This window comes from Bidens hawaiensis, unplaced genomic scaffold (assembly GCF_021521415.1).
Source record: "Bidens hawaiensis isolate Kalapana, Puna unplaced genomic scaffold, B.hawaiensis_p1.1 tig00012815_1, whole genome shotgun sequence".
Classification (NCBI taxonomy): Eukaryota; Viridiplantae; Streptophyta; class Magnoliopsida; order Asterales; family Asteraceae; genus Bidens; species Bidens hawaiensis.
In genome coordinates, this window is record NW_027492067.1 from 31366 (window position 1) to 55937 (window position 24572).

The following is a 24572-nucleotide window of genomic DNA, read 5'->3' on the forward strand; positions in this document are numbered from 1 at the left end:
CTATCTATAACTTTTTATTACCAAGTAAACTATAGATTTGAATTGAATACTAAAGTATTTTCATTCACTTCAAATTGATGGAACCATGCTAAAAGTGACAAAATATCTTGACTACTAATATATATAAGAAATAAAAAGTCTAAAAATCCACTAAATGGTTTCAATAATTTAATTGTATAGCATTTGTAGATGAAACTAGCTTAAGCCCCCGTGCAATACACATGTAATTAATTAAAATAAAATATTTAATAAATTAATCAAAAGACAAATTAACAATATATTTATCATACATTGTTAATTTAAAGCATCATATGATATAATTTACAACTTAAAATTATAAGCAATAAGTTAGTTAACTGACATTATTTGTTGTGTTTCTTTGAGACTACACAAATTTTTCAAAAATCGATATATAATAACAAATGAACAAATTTTGTTAAAATTTAAATTTAAGGAAACCAAACTAATCGTTTTTATGAAATAGCTTGAAATATGTATTGGGCCTTCAAAATATATAAACCTAAATAGCACAACTCCGAAGTCCAAAATAGTATACGTGAAAAGGATGATAGTCGGCAACTCCACACTTATATATAAGATAAATTCATTTTCATAAATCATAATCAGTTTTAGTTGCTATGTAACATTGTAACGTCACATCTTGAAAACTAAAATTGACATAATAAATTTTAAACGAACAAGAAAATAAAATTGTGGATTATTAAAATCCATAATTCACGCATTTTGCAAATTATAAACAGAAATACAGAATCAGATAACTTTAATAAATAAAAGATTGTGATGTTTTAATTTGAACCGGTTTAAACCTCTTTACCCTATACCTATTGTTACATTAACAAGTGTTTCTTGGTTTAGTTAATGTATAAGCAGACGCCGATAAATCCCCGAATAATCGCTATTCTCCATCCTATTGATTAATTTTCGGCTAGTCGGCCAATTAATCGGTCAATAGTCAAATCCGGCCAAAATCGCTATTAAGCAGACTTAGTCAGCGCTTTCTAGCGAGATTCCGGCCAAAATCGGCGGTTACCGAAGAGATTCCGGCCAAAATGTATATGCGTATATATAAACCTAAAAATTACATATAAAAATACGTATGTGTGTATAAATCTGGAAATTATGCATTAAAGTCTCATCCGATTAATCTTTATTAATCCCGATTAGTCGCTACTCCCCACCCTACCGCCCGACTAGCAATTTCTACAACACTGTGTACAAGACAATTTATAAGAACACGATCAAAATATAAAAGACTCAAAAATCTACAGGCTAATTAAAAATCATCAAATATACCAAATATCATCCTAAAGAGTAGACACACATTGATTAAAGTGGTCAAAATATATAACTTCCAATCAAGTTAATAAACATCAAACCTTTATATAACTTTTTGTAGCATCATCCTCTATATATAGAGTAGATTGTCTTATGTCATATGACAATTAGTCACATATCCACTCGGTTTGCTCCACTTGATCAGACCATTTGCCTTATCGGTTAGCCTAGCGAGCTTTGTAACACGCTGACATGCCAAATTTCATAGGAACACACGACCTTACCTTAGTTAATCACACGTTAGTACACGTCTGGACATGCTTGTGTAGCGTATTTGGCCAAAGTAGCTTAGAATGCTATTTCTTGAAGAACTTGAAGTGTATTTTGATGAACCTGAAATATCAAGTAAATATATCGTGTTTTGTCACGATTCAAGTTAGTATAAACAAATCATTTTAAATAATTTTTCATTCAAACTTAAATCAATATTGTACTTACCCATTCAAGATGTTGTGCAGTGATACCAGAGATATTTCCATCATAAATGCCACCTAGCACCTGCGTGTCCGACAACACGTATGAATTCTTATTAAACCCCCAAAAGTAGAAGGACAAAATGGATCGATGGGTAACGGAAACAGATCAAGCACGCAATTTTCTGGTATGAATTGGGTTGACTCAAAACACTTTCGATAAGACTATATAAACAACTAGTGAGTCAATTATGATTACAAAAAATTAAATTATTTCAAGAGTGAAGTTTGAAAAATTACATGTATGCCCCCTCTGTTTCGAAAGCGGAACATGGATGGCCCTTGGAATACCAGTTAAGTGAATATGAAATGACTAAAATACCCTTAATGATACTCTTGCTCTCAAAACATTAACCCGTTTCCATTAACTAATTTCAATAATTATCTTTTGTTGAATAAAGTGAATTAGGAGAATTTAGGAATTAAAATTACACTACGTGTGTCAAACCATTTGACCCGTTTCCATTTTAGCTCATTATTTTCAAAATAAACGATCAAAAAAATATAACCTGAATTAAAAGAAATAGTACCTTGGAGACTGTTTCTAAAAACATGCCAGGTCGCACTGGATTTGGTTTTGAACCCTGTAAATCATTTAAAAAAGACGTTGTGTCAAGAACATATACGATTTACTGAATTCAATAACATTAATTTCTGCTAAAAACATGTTTAAATGCTCACTTTTCCTGCAATCCCATTTGAAATGCTACCCCGTCTTTTACTTTGTTCTTCTTCATCGGTTCTGTCAGCACCTTCGTCTTTGCCTAACATCACATTCTTGATCATGTCACGCACCTGTTTCCCGGGTTTCTGAGCAACAAGTTTGGTCAAAAAGTTAACCTGCATTGACAAAATGGGTAATATTGATATGAGTGAAATATAAAAAAGCGTACGCTCAGTAAAGAGTTCGGTGGGAAGGTCGTTTATTTAACAAATGAACAAACATAAATGAACATGAACACACGTAATGTTCTTTCTATTACGTGCATAAACTTACGTTTATGTTTGTTCATTTACGGTTGTTCGTTTATGTTAGTTTACATATTTATTTAAATTTATTTTCTACCAATACTAACTGGCTCGTTGAACCAAGCTTTGAGTAATAGCCAAACAAAATGAACAAACGAACAAGAACACGTTCATTTTTCTTTGTTTACCTGCGTTCGTAAGTTCGTTACTGTTCATTTGTTTATGTATGTTCATTTACGTTCATTGAGAATATATAAGAACGAACATAATGTTCATTTTCTTAACGAACGAACGTGGACAAAAAAATTCGTTTGTTTAGATGTTTGTTTGTTCAGTTAAAGAAAACGAATGAACATGAACAAGCCATGTTCGTGTTCCCTCGGTTCATTTGCAGGCCTAGGTAGGCCTGAAACAACTTTCCAAAATAAACAATTTATTTCATAAACAGACCTCTGATCGGGGTAGAGTATTTAAACCGCGATTATTTCTTTCATCTAATAATCCACCACCCATCATACACCGGGCTTCTTCTCTAATTAAAACGAGCCTTGCCAACAGCTTTCTGTCAGGAACAATGGGCCGACTCTCCATAGTCTGCATTAAAAAACGCTCATTTAGATATAAATGTTTGTTTTTAGAAAAATAATGAATTATAGTGGGTTTGAACTGAATAGAATCACCTCTAATAAGTCATCAGCCTGATTAGCAATATTATTTAGATTCGCCCCTGGAAGATGAACTTTTGCACCATTTTCACTTTCAAATGCACCGCCACCTGCCACCACTCGCCTGAGTAGTTCATGTCTGCTTTCTTTTTGAGGTGTTCTGCATAGCAGCCCGACAACTTGAACCTATAGACGAGTGTAAAACAAACTATTATTAAATAATGTGATAAGTATTAAAATTGTTGACTGTGAAACATGTAGTCATTTAGTTTACATGTGGAGGGCATTTTTTGGTGAGATGAGATAATACTGTCTCCTTGATCACTTCCAATAACGACTTCCGCTGTAATTAATATGACAAAAAGATTGTTATGACTTATGACATATGACATTTAAACGGTTTTTAAATACAAAAGGATAAGTTGAAAAATAAGTAAATAACATTGTCGTCTTCATCTTTTTCTGCTAGTTGGATCATGTAATCTAGGGCCATCATGAAGCCTGATTCCATCTGATCAACTCGTTTACCGATCACGCCTTGTGCAGCTAACAGCACTGCTAATTCTTCAGATTCTTCATCCATTTGGTCATCTTCCAACTATTAGATAAATCAAAACCGATTAAATCATACGTTAGCTAACATGATAGCATCCCAATTGTAACTACATATATGGATACAAATACAAATATTACAATTGCAAGTATACAGATATTACAATGCAGGTATACATGGATTATGCTGAAAGATATTTAAATTATATGGACCAGCTTGATAGGGGGGAAAAAGGCAAAAATGGCCCGAACCTATGCCGTCGATATCACCGATATATTGGTGATATATCGGTTATCGGGCCTTTAGTAAAATATCGGCCAGAATATCGGTACCGATAATTTCGGCGATAAAGACTGATATTTGGCCGATATATCACCGATATTCCTGATATCAGCGTTCTAAGTCTTAATTATCAATTCGTAGTGTTCAATGTTGGTGTTTTAAGTCTTAATCGGTTCCTACTTGCTACAATTGTTAGTGTTTTGTAAGTTACAAAAAGGTTAATTTGTTAATGGTAGCAAAGTATACTGAATTATTAGTGTTAAATGGCAATGACTATATATATGAATTTTACAAGATATTAAAATTACCGATATCCCACCGCGAAAATCGATATCTCAAATATCGGTCCTTGACCGATATCCGATATTTTCCGCATTAACTGCTTAGGCCCAAACTTAAAAGGGCATAACTTGGGCTTCGAGTGGAATTATGGAGCCCGTATGAATCAAAGGAAAGGTCTCAATGAGACGGGCCTTGTGGCAAACCATTCCAAAATTAGCTTGACACGTTTTCTAGCTGCCCTATATAATTTAGTCCCTTATCTAATGCTTTAATTTCACGTTTCCATTATCGTTTTGTAATTTCGAAAACGTGGCAAACCTGCCAAAGTTATAAATCCCCCATGTAACGGGCTATATTGTAATCGTTTCGGTAATCAGAAATTCAATAACGTTTCTTCTACTTACAGAACTAGTGCTTTGCCCGTCCGGTGGACGGGAATATCAACATTAGAACGTGACGACTATATTATTTCAGTAACATATGCGACGTTTTGGTTGCGGTCCATACATTTTGGGAGGTATGGGTTCACGGTAATAGCAAATAAAAGTATATTACTTCATATCAAAATTATATCAAAATTATATGCTAGCTAGGATATAGCCCATGTAATACACGGGTGGTTAAAAAAATATAAGAAAAAAGTTAAATTTAATAATATACGTACACGGGTGGTTTAGAAATTCAATAACATTTCTTCTACTTTAAGAATTATTTCTCTTTTATACCAAAATCTAAGTTGAATTGTAATAAAATCAATTAATAACATCAAAAAATCTAAAATTAACTATTATTTACACATGCACACCAGGTGTATGATGAAATGCCTCACTAAAAAAAAAATCAAACACACACACACCCATAACAAATTTAAACATAAAAATGAATAATAATAATAATAATAATAATAATAATAATATCTTACAAGATTAGCCATCTCTTCAAGAACAGAGGTGACTTGTTCACCGCCTTTAAGCAAAGCTTCATACTGAGCTGGACTCCAACTGGTTGTTTCATCCTTTGTTGTTGTATCCTGTGGTCTGCTGGTCCTACGTTGGTCTAGTGCGTCCAGTTCTTCCTGCGTGTAGCCTCCTCCGACCTCGTAACTGGCGCGAATTGTGGATGATGTTTTTTTGTTTTGGAGGGAAAGTGATGAGGGTTTATGAGCGGTGGTGTGAAGAGATGATGGTGGTGGTAGGAAGGTTGAAGAGAGGATGGGTTTGGTTATGGAGGTCATGTTGGTGGATTGGTGAACAAGTGCTGCTGCTGGTGTATGAGACTATGAGTCTTATGAGAGTGTGATGACTGATGAGAGGATATTTGGTTGGGGTTCTGACTCACGGGATGGGGTTTTGACTATTGTTTTTTTTTCTTTAAAATTTTATTACCCATGCATAAAATATCCGGAAATGGTTTCTAACTGTACCCGATTTGTAGGGTATTGGATTTCAAAACCTGACTTAACCCTATCCTGAAAAACCTAATTATACTCGAAACTGGTTTTTACACGACCTGATTTTGATTTTTGTTGACAACACCCGGAACCGGTTCTTACTCGGTTAGTGTACCTCTACCCGAGTTTGTTTTTATGAGGCCGTATGTTAATTCTTAATGCTGATTTTGGCGCTCAATAAGTCGGGTTTTAAACTTGAGATTAAGAATCTCAATTCTCAAGTTTTGACTATCATTTTCATGTCATGGGAGGTAGCTGGGGTTTTTACTACTGGCGAAGAGAAGTTCATTAATGGTTTAAAAAACATAGTTTAGATAAAACATTTATATTTATTTTTCATTTTGTTACTATCAAAAATCTATATATGCTTATTTATCTTCAAAAGTTCATTTATTTAATAAAGTTAAGGTAAATTGTTGGTGGGCTTGGACTCTTGGAGTTTGGACTTAACGGGTTTGTAATTGAAGAAGCTTGGGTTTATAGCTGAGGAAGCTGGATGCTGACCCGGACTCTCTCACCGGGATTTGGTCAAAAGCGTCTACCGTCTTATCTTAGATATATATAAACAAAATCTTGAGGCATCTCATTTATTTGACCCGATTTCATGAGTACTGGGTATAACTAAACTCATATAGCTCTTAAACGGGTTAAAACATCTCATTAAATCAACAATTAATTTCATCAAATATTTGATATGAATATCATATAAGATAATGATATATTAAAAATAAATATCTGATTTTTATAAAAAATATTATTTATAATTAAGAAACCAATTTATAGTAAAAAAGTAAGTGGGTCAAAAGTTTCACCAAACTCAGATAACTTTTAAACCGGCTTATAATATCTCCTTTATTTGTGAAACTTTTTCATTATCAAATCTTAAAGAATATTATTAATTTATTTACAATCAATAAAATTATAATCATAAATGTATAAATATTTTAAATGAATAATGTAAGGATAAAAGCTAGTTAGATAATATTTTTATAGAAGACCAACAAGAAAATAGTAAAACCATATTAAAAAGTTGCTTACAAAAAGGGTTTGGAAAACAAGATAATATTCTTCCATTTTTATATAAAGTTGTATTTTAGTATTAGAAAAACAAACTTGGAGACCCCTTTGGGTTCAAATGTGGTTAGTTACCAAAGTATAATTTTTTTTTTTTGGATTGAGATTCTAATTTGTGATTGGGTTGTATGTTACTTGCATTGATAGAGTATTTATCAAACAAAACTATCACGTAAATAAGATAAATGTCATCGAGTGTCCAGAATTACATAATTTTTATAACGTTCAATGAATATGTCAACTATTTTAGCAACTTCTTGCTTTAAACATTCAAAATTTAGAGGTTTAAACCCTAAAAAATACTAAGTCAACCCTGATAAATAAACAACTCTGTGAGTACCATGAGTCCAAAATTTGATTAATGAAAAACCATGTTACTTAACGATGAAAACATTAAATATCAATAATTCATTTTAAAGTCAAATTTAATGAGCTAAAAAGTCTAATTCACGACCTTAGCTTATGCAATAATGCACAAACATATGCCGATACTACAAACATGATTCTTGTCCAATATGTCAACAATATGTCAATAGATCTATTAAATTATAGGGAAAATTCCCAAAATAAGCATTTATGAAAACGTTTTTCAGGTTTTAAGTGTCATTTACAATAAATTCTCAAAATAGGTATTATAATCTAGTCGTGCCGAGTAGTTTGTATAATCTATTAAAACTTGACACGTGTTTATAATTTAACCATAACGAGCAGATTTACTAACCATTTACACGTCACGACTAAATAAGTTTTATGTATCGTAATCAACGCTCACGAGTAATTTATAAGTTATTTAGTCGCGACGAGTATATTTTAAGGTTAAACTAGTCGTGCCGAGTTAACTACTCATAAACTACTCGTGTAGGGAATGGAAACCAAGTAAACTAGTCTTCGCGACTAAAAAACTTATGAATTACTCGTGGGCGTTGATTACGAGGCATGAAACTTATTTAATCGTGACGAGAAAATTATTAGTGAACCTGCTCGCTACAGTTAGTTTAAGGGCACGTTGCAAGCTTTAATTGGTTCTACAAAGTACTCGTGTGTAATCATAGACAACTCGTCACGACTAATTTATAATACATATTTTGAGAATTTCTTGCAAATAACACGTAAAACCTGAAAAACGTTTTCATATATAGAATTTTCCCTAAATTAAATCGTTGTATATAAATTTTTAAACATTCAGTTACCAAACCAGTAAATTAAATGCCACGTCCCCCATCATTCGCTTTTACACGTCTCCACCCACCACCCAAAAACGGTTCCGTTTCCTGGCTTCTATAAAAATAATATCCAAACCCTCATTTCACTATTTCACCCAAACCACCACTTTCTCTCTCTAAATCTCACTCACTAACCAAATGGCAACCGAAACCACCAACGGAGCAGCATCATCACCGGTCACCTTCACCTCTCTCAAGCCACAACTCTTCGTTGAACCGTCAAAGGTAAACGACGCCGTTGCATTCTACAAAGCCGCGTTCGGAGCCGAGGAAGTGAACAGTGTTACTCATCAGAAACGCAAAGCTGATCAGGAGATTCCGCTGCTTGTATCTGCTGAAATCAAGCTCGGCTCGTCGAATATTCTGGTTTCTGAACTCGCTGATGGCTCAACCGCTACGTAAGCGTTATATTTCGGTTTGTGACGGTTTTGGAGTATTATTTGGTTGATATATTGTACGGCTGGTTTTATTTGTGTAATATACTAATATAGCTGCTAGTATTAGATTTTAGCGTGCTCGTTACGCTTTTATCTGTACGTTTTTTGTGCTATTGTGCGTCATAAGCGTTATGTATCGTTTTTGAGTTGATTTAGTAGTGTTATTTGCTTGATATTTTGTACGGTTGGTTAGATCTGTGTAATATAGCTTCTAGTATTAGATTTTAGCGTGCTCGTTACGCTATTATCTGTACGTTTTTCGTGCTATTATGCGCCGTAACAGTTATATTTCGTTTTTAAGTTGATTTACTAGTGATATTCGCTTGATATATTGTACGTTTGGTTAGATCTGTGTAATATAGATGCTAGTATTAGATTTTAGCGTCTTTACGTTTTTCGTGCCATAATGCGCCGTAAGCGTTATATATCGTTTTTGAGTTGATTTAGTAGTGATGTTTGGTTGATGTTTTGTACAGTTGGTTAGATCTGTATAATATAGCTGCTAGTGTTAGATTTTAGCTCGTTACGCTATTATCTGTACGTTTTTCGTGATATTATGCGCCGTAAACGTTATATATTGTTTTTGAGTTGATTTAGTGGTGATATTTGCTTGATATTTTGTACGGTTGGATAGATCTGTGTAATGTAGCTGCTAGTGTTAGATTTTAGCGTGCTCGTTACGCTATTGTTTGTACGTTTTTCGTGCTATTGTGCGCCGTAACCGTTATATATCGTGTTTAAGTTGATTTAGTGGTGATATTTGCTTGATATTTTGTACATTTGGTTAGATCTGTGTAATATAGCTTCTAGTATTAGATTTTAGCGTGCTCACTATTATCTGTACGTTTTTTGTGCTATTGTGCGCCTTAAGCGTTATATATTGTTTTTGAGTTGATTTATTAGTGATATTTGCTTGATATTTTGTACAGTTGGTTAGATCTGTGTATATTAGCTGTTAGCCATGGATTTTAGCGTGCTTGTTACGCTATTACTTGTACACTGCATATGCTCTTTGTTTTTCGTGCTATAATGTGCCATAAGCGTTATATTTCGTTTTTAAGTTGATTTACTAGTGATATCTGGTTGATATTTTGTAAGTTTGGCTAGATCTGTGTAATATAGCTGCTAGTTGTTATTTTAGCGTGTTTGTTACAATGTGTAGATTTACTTGTAATATTGCTTCTGATGGTTATGCTTTTTGTTTAGATAGCGATTTTCATGCTATTATGCGCCTGTTTTCCGATTTTAAGTTGGTTTACTAGTGCTATTTAGGTTGATATTTTGTACGATTGGTTAGATTTGTGCAAATTAGCTGTTATTTGTAGATTTAGCGTGTTTGTTACGCTATTGTTGTTTCAACGTGTACATTTTGTTGTGCTATTTGGTTCACGATACATAACTGCATATGTTCAACATGCTTATTTTTTCTGTTTATGTATGATTTTCTGCTCTATTTGAAGTTTTTATGTTGATTTACTAGTGCTATTTGCTTGATATTTTGTATGTTTGCTAAGGTCTGTCTGATGTAGCTGTTGTAGTTATTAGTGTTTTTGTTACGCATTTGCATTTTTTTGCCCTAATATGCGTTTATCACGCTAGTTTCTAGTCATTTGGTCGTATAATAACTGTTTTGTCAGCGATTTGTTGTTTTCATATGCTTAACTTAAAAATGCAGAGATCTATGATCATATATTCGTAGTCATTAATAAATCATCATTCGCATTTTCCGTTTCATCTTTGTTGTCTCGAACACATTTTGTTCATAAATATCGATGCAGTGATTCCTTACGGGTAGAGGTGCACAAATCGGTTTTTTTGAAAAAACCGGTTCGGTTATTAACCGGACCGGTTTTTTTTATCCAGAAAAAAACCGGTTCGGTTAATAACCGGACCGGTTATTAACCGGTTTTTATTGCTGAAAACTCAAACCGGCCAAACCGGTTTGGACCGGTTTAAAAACCGGTTAGAACCGGTTATTAAACCGGTTTTTTATAACCGGTTTTTAATAACCGGTCTAACCGGTTAACCGGTTTTTTTTTTTTTTTTTTTTTTTTTTTTTTTTTTTTTTTTTTTCTTTAGGGTTTAGGGTTTAGGGTTTCGTTGTTAGCATTCTTTGCTTGGAAGATTAAAAACACATAACTTTCATTTATAGCTTTTACATTAAAAATACAAACATTAAATCGTTATCGCATATTCGTAACTCAAAAATACAAACATTAAAGAATGCTTAGACACGATTACATTAACAAGTTGATGTTTGTTACTCATTTTCTTCGCTACCCGATCCCGAGCTATTCCTTAGGTAATCGTCGTACGCGGCTTCTTCATCGGTCATTGGTTGAATGTGTCCTTGATTGACCTCGTCTTCATACAAGGCCGCCTCATAGTCCATTTCCCCCTCGAGTGAGCGTTGATGTTGTGCCCTGTCTAAAGAGTCCAAGTAATCCTTGTAGCAAATCGACATCTCTACAGCTGCTGGAGTGAGTCGAGTCCTCCTAATCGATATAACCCTGCCAGAAACAGAAAAAGCAGACTCCGAAGCTACCGTGGAAGCTTGGACCGTTAGTAAATCTTTGGCCATGGCGGCGAGGATCGGAAACTCATCCTCCTTACCTCTCCACCAAGCCAGCAAATCAAGACTTCTAAATTCATCCGGAGTCATGTGTTTCACAAAGTTGGTACCACCATACCTTCCAAGTTCACTGCTTGGGGTGTTTACCCTTTGACGTTTACCGGCGTCTTCCCAAATCATGTAGTACATCCCCATTTCAAGGTCGGTTTGGGATTGGGATTGGGCAACAGCTCTTAACGAGTCATGAATTTGGGAAGACGACCCGTGTTTTGTAAGGTAAACATCATACATGTTTGCCAATGTGGTGTTGAAATCATTCTTTAAAGTTTGGCTATAATAGGGGTTTTGATCGTCGTTTAACCCTAGCTCATCACAAATTTTTTCTATTAAAGCTTCAACACCACCAACATTGATGCAAGGGTTTAACGCAGCCGCACAGGTCAAAACAGCGGGTAGTTGTTGAAAATATTTTATAAATTTTTCTTTCATTTTTGCACCCATATCAAAATAAGGTGCACCCCTACAATGAATTTCAGTCAACTTTGTGCACATGACAGCAATTTTTGGTAAAGCAATGGGGCTTGTTGGATAGTAAACCCCGGATAAACTAGTTGTGCAAGATTTAAAAATTTGAAGAACCTCCGTAACGATCTCAATCAATAACCAGTTTCTAGGATCGTACGGTGCACATTTACCCCTACTTGACATTATTTGATGAAACGCAACTAGTGATTCTTTTTGTTGGATGGCTTTCTCAAACATATCACAAGTCGAGTTCCATCTTGTTGGACAATCCCAATTGGGCCCCAACCATTGACAATTAGCTTCATCACAAAATTTTTTGTATCTTGAAAATGTTTTATTGTTGCTAAAAACATCTCGTAACATTCTTTTAAAATTGTTTCTTTGCGTTTCGATCACGTTTAACCCATCTTGCACGGCCAAGTTGATAATATGTGCAATGCATCGGCTATGAAAAAACGCTCCATCACAAATAGGTTTATACTTTAATTTTAAATGGCCAACCGCGGCCGTATTGTTGGACGCGTTATCAAACGATATTGAAAAGATTTTATCTTCAATCTTGTATTGTCGAATGACTTTATCCAAGAGTTTAAAAATATTTCTACCCGTGTGCGGGTAATCAAACAATTGAAACGCAACGGTTCGTTTCATCATTTGCCACGACCGGGGGTCAACCCAATGAGCCGTCACACAAATGTATGAGTCGGGCGAACCATTAGGTACCGACCACACATCCGTTGTTAAGTTCACACCAGTTTGTAAGTTTGAAAAGTATGAAATTAGTTCGGATTTAGCGTTTTTCCATGCTTTAAGCATATCTCTTCTAAGGGTCGAACGACTTACGTGTTGGTAGCGTGGTTGAACATACTTTTGCATCATCTCCGTGAATTGAGGGTTGTCGAAGTGGTTGAAAGGAAGTGATTGTTGAATCACAAAGTTGCCAAACTGTTGACGTACCGCTTCAAGGTCGTACGTAAACACCGTTCCTTGATTCGTCATCTCCGGCTGCGAACTACTTCCGGATTCGTCCTTCAAGACCTTGCAAGAGGGCCTTTCTACATGAGCTCTTAAACTGGAGTTTGCTTCTTTGTTATAAAACTTCAAACAATGTTTGCATCTAGCTTTTTGGGTTCCGTTAGACATTTCGCATAGGTCGAAATGTTGCCAAATATCTTGGTTTCGTTTCGTGGGGATGACCCGAACGACGGTTTCTCCCGTGTTCGAGGCACCCATGTTGACCGATGAAGCAGCACTTTGGGAGGCCATGATAATCGACTACGAATTAAGAGTGGTATACTCGAGTATGAAATAAACGACTACGAAAGAAGAGCGTTTGGAGTTATAATCGCGTATGAAATAAACGTTTAGAGCTTTTGGAGTTGTATAATCAAGTGTGATCTAACCAATACCCAACCTAAACTATATATAGATGTTTGTGGGGGTAAAAAAACCAAAAAAACGGCTAAAAAAACGGGCAAAAAAAAAAAAAAACGGCTATAAAGCCGTTTGGTAACGTTGGAAAACCGGTTTAACCGGTTAACCGGTTATTAAAAAACCGGTTAACCGGTTTTTTTATAACGGCTATAAACCGGTTATTTTAAAAACCGGTTAACCGGTTTTTTAATAACCGGTTATTAAAAAAAACCGGTTTTTTTAATAACCGGTTATAAAACCGGTTTTGGCTCCAAAAAGTATAACCGATACGTAAACCGGTTACGTAAACCGGTCAAACCGGTTTTTAAAAAAACCGGTTTTTAAAAAACCGGTTTTTCGGTTAACCGCCCAAACCGGTTCCGTAACCGGTTTTTTTGAACACCTCTACTTACGGGTTATGCTTTTGAGACGGTAATTTTTGAACTATTCAATTAATGCCTTTTTTTATTTAATCGATTTTTCAACAATTTGCTCTCCAAAATATGCAAAACTATCTTAAATTTCTAAAACTTGTAATCAATATTTATTATTTAATAATTAAAAAAAATATTTCGGATAATTTAGATATCCAAATAAATTTCTAAAATGACTCTTTAAAAAATATTCTAATCCTTGAATACTTCATTACCCAAAAATATCAGATAATTCGGGTTAGGTTTCGGTTTCTATTTGATTATTTTTTTCACACTAGAGAGTACGTACATCATGAATATCGATACAGTGATTCTCTATTGTTTATGCTTTTGAGACTTTTATTTTCGAAGACCACAATTTATGCTTTTGTTTAAATAATAATTAATATTTTCACACATCGTACATGTTTCGTCTGTAATATACAGTACGGGTCTGGTGTTCTGCTTGGAAACAGAGGACATTGAAGCCGCTGTGGAAAAGGCTGTCAAGGCTGGTGTTGCTGAAAGTGAAGTGACCACTGAGGCTGACGGCGCGTTCTGTGGTGGAGAGCGCGTGGGGAAGCTCAAGGATCCCCATGGGATTGTTTGGCTCATCTGCACTCCTGCCAAAAAGTCTGCTGACGTGGAGGCTTAGCGGCCGTTGAATGGATTAGAAGTATTTGAAAAATATTGTTTTTGTCTGTTTTGCTAATGAAGAATGACTTTTGGTAGGAAAGCTATTTCCGTAGTATTTTAGTTGGATTATGTTTGGTGCTCATTGCTATTTTGGTACCTAAATGACCAATTATGGGATTTCTATGAAAGATTTGATGTTGCATTCTCATTATGGTGTTTTTTTATCGTCAAGTTATTAATAAATTTTAGAAAATCAACTCATTTTGAAAAACAAGTATAGTTAACATAATATTACTTTGGGTGAAAAACAGGGTGAAATTAGTGGGGGTAGATTGGGAAACTTGGTGTTCCTTTTCTTTTTGTTTATAATCATGTATTTGGGTGTTTGGTTGGCTAGTTTCCTGCTAGTCCTTAGCTTTCAATAAAATTGGTTGTTCAAAAAAAAGTTAACATAATATTGCTACAAAAATGGTTGTTTTCCCATTGGTGTTAGTTACTCAAAAATGTGGTGGTCGATGAGGAAAAGAATGGACCAAACAAGAAGAAACCACCAAAAAAGGAGAAGGTAAAGAAACCATCCGGATTCGAGAATAAACAAAGGAGGTTGGCATGTTTTGGGCCTAGACGGGAAGCATTAGAGCTACCATTGTGTTGGAGAAGTAAGAATGAGGTGGAGGAATGTAAGAACTCCATTAGGGACCACCATAACCGCAAAATGAGGTAACAGTCTAGCTGAAGACCTTAACAAAAATTTAGCGCTGACAGGGAGGCAACTCGACCTTTTTGTTTTGTTTTGTTTTGTTTTCTTTATTTTTGGTTTTCTTTTTGTGTGTTACTTTTTGTTTGTGTTTTTTGGTCATAGTGAAACCATAAGTGCGGGGAAGCTTATGGTGGTTTTATCAAAATTCGGTGAAGTAGATATTGTCTTATCATATTCAAAAAGTGTGGGTCAAGGTTTTAAAAGTACTCATCAGCAGGACCCGTTTGACATAAGAGATTTGAATCAGGTCCATGTGTCTCTCCCTATCTTTTATTTGCTGTTAACTGTTTAATAATTGTGTTATGGGTGATCGGGTGGCATGATGAACATTCGGGTCGTGTGGTTGATGCTAGTGTCTATGCTTATGTTTGAACACTTTGTGTGTTTCGTTTAATGGTATGCAACTTTATTTAAATCTGGAGATGGTAATTGGTTGTCCCTTGAATTGCAATTGGTATGAATATCTCGTGTTTGCATTTGTTTTTGAAAATCTGAGTTACATTGAGGGCAATGTAAATCTCAAGTGTGGGGATGGAGAAATTAAAATTTTTAGCCCTAGACCACCCGTAATGGCAGCTTTGCCACCCACGTTATGGAGGAAAACGCGGGGGGTACACCGCCCCCCTGCGTTATGTAATTTTCTTTTTCCCCGGCGTTTTCTACAAAACGCAAGAATGGGCACGCATATCAACAAATCTGACCGTTTTCTACATAGTTGGCTGTCTCCGCTGAAGGTGCCGGATGATTTGGTGAGTGGATTGGAGGTACAGATCTGAGAAGGAGTTACAGATCGGCTATTTTTATGATCGGTGGTGGTGGTGGGTGAGTTGTGGTGGTGGTGGTTTATGTTATAATCGGTGGTGGTGGGTGAGTTATGGTGGTGGTGGTTGGGTGGGTGAGTTACAGGGAAGAAGGAAGAAGATAGAGGTGTACATAACTATTATTATTTCAATATTATTTATATCAAATATCTATTCTACCTACCATTTTACCAATACCATACTTATACTTATATCAAATATCCATTATAAATATTATAAAAAAATTGATTGTGAAGTAACAAAAATAAAAAAAAACAAAAAAAATTAATAATGATTGGGCGTCACGTGGCGCGTAACCCCTGGTAGTGGAGAGTTATGACTACAGCCTGTTTTTGTACAAAACCATAACTCTGACTGGACGCCACGTGGCGCATAACCCCTGGATGTGGAACTTTATGACTACACATGGTCTTAAAAGTAGCTTGATTGTGCGCAAAAGCCGGAATTGTAAATTGTTAATTGTTAGTATTAATGCCAAGTAGAGGTCTTTGGTCATGGTCAACTTTTAAGCTTCTCGAAAGTTTTCCCATGCAAATGTTTTTCAAAAATAGAAAATTAAAATGAACCGTTTAGATGGGGATAACGAGTCATGGGGACAGGTACACATGTTTATATCGTCAAACCTATTCCTCCGGTACATGTGTGAGTTGACCCAAATATATATAATACACATATAATATATAGTACAACATGTCATTTGAGTGCTTTAATTGATGTTCATGGATTACGGGACCGTAGTTGGCAAAATGCAAAAGTGATAGAGGCAATTAGGTTAAGCCTCGTCTGGATGAGCGTGAGTGTGGGTACTGGGGGTTGGGGCCTCATACATTATACATATGAGGATGGTTAATGAGAGGGGCGGGGGGTTAGGTCCCTTAGAAAACCTTTCTTAGACTTATTTTTCATTTGGTTAACCCCGACATTATGTACGAGACGATCCGGCTTACTAGGTTTATTTGTTTGTATTTGTTTTTGATTTTGTATTTGTATTTGTTCCGGTATCAAGCATTTCGTTATTATGTTTTAAAAAAAATTGAGGAAAAAGCCCAAAATATGTCTGTGTATATTCAGTTATGTATTCAGTAGTTTGTTTATGTAAAAAAAAAAAAAGAAAAAAAAATAATAATAAAAAAGTCAAAGAAAATCTCAAAAAGAGTCAATGTTCTAGTCAGTATTGGTTGTAAATGAAAGTCAGTGAGTTTGTTTAGTTGTTTAGTCGTTGGAATAAATTAAGTCATTGATTATTTAGTTGTTTTGTAATAAGCCAGATTGGATCGTCTGAGCTACTTCAAAAATTCCCTTCCATACCCTTATACTTGGCCCCGTTACAACCCTTTTTAAGACCTCTTGATTTGCATTTGTGTCAAAGCAGCTTTATGGATGAATATTTGCTTATGAGTGATACTGAGAGCAGAGTGATACTAGCACATCTTTTGCTAGTCCAGATATTAAACCGAGAGTAGAGATATTATATTATGAGGGGCATGGCCATGTGTAACCGGAAACAAAGTACACTCGTTTGGGCGGTTTCAAAAGTTTTAAAATGTATCATTAAATTATTTGGTGGGTTATCAACCTTGACAGTGTCGGTTCTTGGGAATCGGGTATGAGCTTATACCTCACTAGTATTAATACTGATAATTGATGAACCGTCGATCGAGGTGTATGTATTGCATGAGAGTTTGGTTGAGGGCAAACAAATGATAAGTGTGGGGATGTGATGTGTGGGTAGAAATATGTGTATTAAGTGTGTAAAGTCATGTGTTTTGATTAGTTATATATTGTGAACATGATTACTTTGAGTGTGTTTGTGGTTACAGGTTAACGGAGCTTAATGGAGCTTAAAGAAGCTAATTTGGAGCATTCATTATGGAGTGGAAATGAAAGTGATGATCTATGAGAAGATAGAGAATTGAAATACGAAGACGTGGCCGCGAACGGGGAGGAAAACGGAGTTGAAACGAAGAATTTATGAAGAAAACAGTTTTGGCCTAGCAGGACCGTAAGGCAGAGTGACCAAACCGTAGCTTACGGTCTGACCGTAGCTTACGGTGGCCAGACCGTAGCTTACGGTCTGGTCTAACGAAAAAAGTGATTTTATTGATTTTTCTTCCATATTTAAGGCCCAAAAACTCTAGAGTCGAAACCATTCAATAACCATCAGTTTGTGGACTTCTTGGAGGCGATATTCCACCATCATAACCCATCCTAGTCACAAGATTGATCCATGAAATCATTCCTCAACATCATAATCAAGAACATGAAGATCAAGATGCAAGGCTAAAGGCTTCATAACCATCTCCGGGTGTAGGGATGAGTTGCATGATTAGGTTTTGATATTCTAAACTTTAACTTTGGATTTGGATTTGGGTAATCATTCGATTAATCAATTCTTTGAGTTTGCTTCCGTGCTTAAACGGTTTTTATATATTGATTGCTTAATCTTTTGTCAGTTATTGATTTGTGGTCATCAACAATTAGGATTAAGTTCTTTCTTCATTGACCCGTTTATCATTAACCATATTATTGATTTTGTGTTTCAACAAGTAAAACCAATTATCAATTAGATTTTCATTTAACTTTGTCAATTGTTCGGATTCAGTTATGACGATCAACACAGTCAATCGTTAAGTCTTTTGATTTACATATTTTATAAGAAACCGTCCAAAGAAGTTTATCAATTCCTTAACTTGTTGCAAAACCCGAACCCTGGAGTTTGGTTATTTTCATATTATTGTTTACAAACTACTCTTTTAAACCGCTTGACATCGTTTGTCCACTTAGTTAATTAATTATTAAGTATTGAATTTGATTAGCACTTTCCACTGATTCCTTGTGGATTCGACACCTTACTTGCCCATGCTAGTAAGGTATTTTACAAATGTTTTTGATTGACCTTTCGACATCGATCAGGTATCGGGTTGGGTGTAAGACATGAACTTATAATTTGGTTATAGGACTCAGTTACTACTCTAACCAGTCTTGTAGCTAGCACAAAAACCCGAACCCGGAATCGGACCCCGAAAAGAAAACCTAGAACTTGCTTTTTTATACCTAAACCCGTACCCCGCCCTACCGTAGGGTACGGATAGAGTATGCATTTCGGTACCAAAACTCGTACTTGAAACTAGACCCGATTTTTACCCAGTAATACCCGAAACCGGAACCGGTTCATACCCGTAACCGGGTTTTTTTAATACCCGAAACTACATGAAAAATACATCGCAAATCGTGCAGCCCCTTAAAAAATACCCGAAAATAGGGTATTCAACTACATGGTTCTAAATCTGACCCAAACCTAATGCATAGGGTATGATTTTAGAGACAATATCCGAAACTGAACCCGATGCGGGTTTTGATAGTACCCAGTCATACCCGAGCCTGGTTCCATGCCCGGAACCGTGTATTAGAAAAACCCGATTTATGCACCTCTTGTTGCTATTTTTAATTTGTAGTAAACTAATATTTTACCCAGCGCGTTGCACCGAAGCAAGACAGTAAAATTCAGGTGGTAATAAAACCCAAGCGTTGTCAGTTTCAAGCGTTGAGATGGTAAGTTGACACAAATTCGGTTGGTTTCGGTTACGTGTGTTATTGTATTGGAAACAAAACAAAAATAATAATAATAAATAAATAAAATCTTTAGGTAAAACCCAACTGTTATCGATCCCGTGGTTGAAGCAGTCAGTCTATGCTAATTTGGTCGGTTTTTATCACGTTCGTTACGATACCAAAACGAAAAAAATAGCATTTGATTGGTTTTCGTTACATTCGCTATGGTACTAGAACTAAAACAAAATGCAGTGAGTTTACGCGAATCAGTTCGGTTTTTGTCATATTTGTTACCATACCATAACCAAAACAAAACATAAAAAAATTGGTTTTCGATAAATTTTGTTAAATACATTATTGACTTGAATTAAAGAAAAACAGGAAAAAAAAGACCACCAGCCAATAAGGTTCCGCAAAGACCTAACGAGGACTTTGCGATACCAAAGTTCCAAACTATCTATAATATATATAATATAGGAGTCATGGGCAAATTAAGACGGTGGATTTAAGCGATTTACAAATTTTCAAGCACATTGTACAACCTAAAATGAGGGCAAAGTGGTCATTCTAACATTATCTCACGTGTGATTTATTTTCTTCCAAAATAATTACAAGTTTACCCCTTTAACTTTAATAAAATTTTGCAAATTTAAGGAATAGTTATCACTTTGGTCATTTATCGGTTAACTATCTATTCCTAATAATTTCATTTTTAACCCAAATACTCCCACGATTTTTAAACGGTTTTTTCATACGTTAATATTATTTTTCAAAATTTGCACCATAAAAACGAGCATTTAATTCTCTTTAATTTGAGTATGATATTGTCATAGTTTCTTTTTAGTTAAAAAAATAAAATTTTACATAAAGCCCTTTGCCGTCCGGTTTTGATGATCTTAAATTAAACCATGAGCCAAGCCATTATTAATAGTTTTTGATCACCGAAAATTGAAACTCAACCGTTGAATACTACCCAACAAAATCAAACCATTAACAATGGTTAGGTTCCGTGTCGTTTGTACTTTGATATTAAAATAAGAACTATGAATCTACCTATACCAATAAATGGTTTCACGGTTACAAACGAAACGACGAGCACCAATAAATCTATAATGTGATTGCCAAGGTCCGTATTTTCAACTGCATCGCGCGGGCACCCGTCTAGTACCCTAGTTATATATGATGAATTGTTGGGCCAGTAATGACCATAAAAACACAACTGAACGAGTTTACTTGGCCCACATACTAACAAATAGGTCCATCCAATAAGCCTGCCATCTTCACATCAATTGGGCCCTCAATAAGCTGACAACAACGGACCATAAACTGTGAATGAGACAAACACAATCTAGAAAAGCCTGTATTTAGAACCTTAGAAAAATCTCCTTTTATTCTTTTTGCAGTTTGAATCAAGAAATTATATGTCAAATTATATGTAATTGTTTGGATGTTTTTTTTGTTATTCATTTAATATTAGAAAAAAATAATGTTTTTATTAATATTAATTAGGTTATTGCAAAAGATATTCGGTTAATTCGTGGGAATGGATATTTGATGGTGTGAATGTGATTTGAAGAAAAGCAAGAGTGTGGCTGCCATGAGATCGAGGATTTGAGGACAATAGTTGTGACTGTGTTATTCACACGCATGTATTACGTTCCAAAATTTAATAGACTTTTTCGTTTCTTTTGCTTTTGTTAAAGAAGTCAGTATCAAATGTCTTACGGATGATTGGTTTTCACTCACTATCACATTTAAATAATTTTTTTGTATAAGTAGGTCGTTTAGAATAATTTTTTGGTTTTCACTCACTATCACATTTAAATAATTATATGCTCGTAGGTGGGTGTTTGATATATGAACACAAAAAGGTAGTTCGCTACTTGAACATGCGAATTCCAACTGATTTTCATAACAAAAAAATGAGGTGGAAAAAATGCTTTCAATTTATACGAGATACACTGAGTTTGAATCATTATAGATACAAAAATCAATCAATGATATATTATGAGCACAAGTTGAAATAGCGAAGAAATTAGGGCCATTTGGTGAACTCAAAGACCTTAAGAACGATATCCCAGCCAGTTGGGATCTGCGTTACAAAAAGGAGAACATTTAACACGTTCAAGGCGATATGAAGGTTCCTAGCAGTTTCACTTCCTTTCTGCATAGGGGGTACTAATGCCGCAGCTGCAGCCCATAGCACCGTGATTGCTGTTCCAGATAATATATAAAAACGATTTAAATAAAACATGTATAGATAAACGCGTGATTGTTACCTGCGCCAGCGTATAAATGAGGCCCTGGAAATAACTTTCCTGTTCTAAGATACGTGTTGACTCCACCGGCAATGGACTCGAAGACACCAAAGCCGAGCAATATTGAGCCTGCATTGAAGTGTTTATCCTTATATTGCCCCTTGATCAACTCCTTTCTCTCCTGTACGCGGCAAAATGATCGACCAATTAATATTCTTTCTTTCAAATTCAAACGCAAACTTAGAAAGAAGTGGAAATGATCAGGGGCGTCACTGATAGGGGGACAGGGTGGTCGACGGTCTCTGGTCCCTGACCCAATCACCCAATCAGGCCAAAAAATTATAAAGAAATTATATATATATACTATTTGAAAATTGAGAACCATGAGAATCATTTTGGACCACTATAAACCCAAAAATAATTAAAAAAAATCATAAAACAAAAAAAAAAAGCAAAAATGAAAAAAAGCAAAAAAACCAAAATTCTTATTTATCATCCTGGTTTTATAAAAAAACCGTCTCGGTTTAGCTAAATTATGCATATATGTATAATATGTACATATATGTATATGCATGTTTTTTTTATACACATATCTACAATTTAAGGTAAATGATAATGTACATATGTGTACATTACGTAACTAGAGATTAAATGAAATTATACACATGTATATTACACGATTTTTTTTAAACCGGAATGAAATATTAGATTTTTGGTTTTTTTACTTTTTAAAAATTTTTATTTTTTTTTTGTTTTATAATTTTCTAAAATATTTTTTTAGAGGTTTTTTTGTTCTCAATTTTCAAATGGTTCTCTTAGGATCCTTACCCTATATATATATATATATATATTAAAGAATACTGTATTTTTAATAAAACAAACAACACCAGTCTATTTTTAATGAAAGAAATCACAATTAACCATTGTACTATCCACTTTTTTTATATATGAGTTATCGAAATTATATTTAACTTAAGGTCCAAACTTTTACTCGCCTTCAGTCCAAACTTTTTAACTATTCTCAGGGACGACCCTGGAAATGAATTACCTCAGACAGTCGTTGAATCTGGAGCTGCAACGGGGACTCAGGCGGTGGTTCATTACCATCAGCAGTAACAGGTACTTGCTTCTTCAACTGATTAATCTCATCTTGTAATGTCCTGACCCTCCTCCACTGCCACCCCAAATAGCCGGCATACAGTGTGTATACGAAGAGACCGCCCATCACAATCGGATGAATCAATGCCATTGATCTCCCTTCCAAAATTCCAAACTCACCGCCCGCAGCCAATGCATCCTGTGGGTTTAAAAGGAAGCTGGCTGCTGCAAGAGGGAGAGTAGCAGACAAACCGAAGATGCTGCTTAGTTTAGGTGAGTGCTGTGGGTCTTTGAAGACAATGTCATCCCTAGTATTATCCACACAAATCAACCATAGATAAAACATATAATCACTATGCTTTGTTTCGTTTGCATCTATCTTCATTGTTACTACTAGGGGCGACAACTGTAGGCACGACCAGAACCAAACACGAAAAAAAAAACAGATTTTGGGTTGACTAGCATGGCCAATTTAAAAAACGGGTTGGGTTTGGGTTGGCTAACATGAACCATTTACAAAACGGTTCGGGTTGACCCGTATAAAAATTGGTTGACCTGTCAACCCGTTTTAAGTAATTAAAAATAAACTTTTAAAAATATATTTTTGTTTCAATTTTCCGGATATACTCTTTGCAATTTCCGATCAAATTTCATGATTTTAATTATTTTAAAAAAGAATAAAAATCATATTACTCACTTTCTCTACCGACTTTAAATTATAACCATTTTTATTTCCGGTAGACCCGAAAGTGTGTGTATGCGGGCTAGGGTTGAAATCTTTGACACTAAGGGTATCCGTAGTGGGGCAACAAATGCCCACTTTTGGGGCGATTTCTTGGATGAACACCGCTCCCAGGCGATAAATGGGGCGAGAAGGGGGCGGGGAGTGTTTTTGTTTGTTGTCGCCGATGATTGTTTTAAGAATATTATTATACTTTTTGTGTATGGTATATATATGTATATGTATATGTACATTGGGCTATAACATCAATACACCATGAAACAAAAATCCATAGTTTGCTGACCTAGCGCCAGATGACACAAAACAACCAGTCAACCCACCAACCCAACATGATTGACACCACTTATATCTATCTACTAACTAAAATAAGAACTGAATGAAACCTACTTGTAAATAACAGCATTCCCTGTATTTACATGCTTCTCCTCATCTTCTTTACACAAAATCTTGGGCTCCAAATCCTTAACCTTGGAGAACACATTAACTCTTGTCTTTCTAGTGCTGTCTTTGATGATATCAGGAGTGAGTGTTGTGAATGACAATGGAAACTTAAACTGAAAAGAAGAAGAAGATGATGGATGTAACAGAAACAGGTGTACAGCCATCTGAGCATGAATATCTTTAAGGTGTGGTCATTTTTGTTTCTAAGGGAAAAGTGTATCTTTTTTATTTTTATTTTTATTTTTTTAAATAGCTTACTTTCATCTTAACCCACAAGTTTATACTCTTTTATCCTTCAACATATTGGTTTTTCTTCATGGTAAAGAATATTATTTATTATTGCAATTTACTAACTGGATTATATGCCTTGAATGTTGCCGGGTTCCATTTTGAGGCGACGGCTATGGCAGAGATCGATGGTCGTTTCTATTTCGGTGGCAGGACCGCGGTTCGCAATCGAGTGCATCGTGCCTTCATTGTGGTAATAGACTAACTTTTAAGCACCACATTTTGATTGATTTAGTCGTCTACATGAAGCTTAATTTGTTATCATTAAAAGTTTTATGGTGACGAGGAA

The 24572-nt window shown here is 35.1% G+C and overlaps 3 protein-coding genes across 3 annotated transcripts; 1 reads left to right on the forward strand and 2 right to left on the reverse strand.

Annotated features, from left to right (window-relative positions):
* Window positions 1-1256: 1256 nt before the first annotated feature.
* LOC143542292 (protein PEP-RELATED DEVELOPMENT ARRESTED 1, chloroplastic-like) lies at window positions 1257-5814 on the reverse strand. Its single transcript, XM_077034914.1, has 9 exons — window positions 5503-5814; window positions 3906-4061; window positions 3738-3806; window positions 3479-3649; window positions 3249-3392; window positions 2511-2669; window positions 2360-2413; window positions 1795-1854; window positions 1257-1689 (listed from the first exon to the last, which is right to left on the reverse strand). Exons 1-9 carry the CDS (start codon window positions 5812-5814, stop codon window positions 1645-1647), a joined length of 1170 nt encoding a protein of 389 aa, XP_076891029.1. The 3' UTR covers window positions 1257-1644.
* A 2463-nt stretch (window positions 5815-8277) lies between these two features.
* Window positions 8278-14440, forward strand: LOC143542293 (uncharacterized protein At5g48480-like). Its single transcript, XM_077034915.1, has 2 exons — window positions 8278-8725; window positions 14135-14440. Exons 1-2 carry the CDS (start codon window positions 8466-8468, stop codon window positions 14340-14342), a joined length of 468 nt encoding a protein of 155 aa, XP_076891030.1. The 5' UTR covers window positions 8278-8465; the 3' UTR covers window positions 14343-14440.
* A 6982-nt stretch (window positions 14441-21422) lies between these two features.
* On the reverse strand, window positions 21423-24159 carry LOC143542294 (uncharacterized). Its single transcript, XM_077034916.1, has 4 exons — window positions 23942-24159; window positions 22763-23120; window positions 21736-21895; window positions 21423-21670 (listed from the first exon to the last, which is right to left on the reverse strand). Exons 1-4 carry the CDS (start codon window positions 24157-24159, stop codon window positions 21492-21494), a joined length of 915 nt encoding a protein of 304 aa, XP_076891031.1. The 3' UTR covers window positions 21423-21491.
* Window positions 24160-24572: the final 413 nt, after the last annotated feature.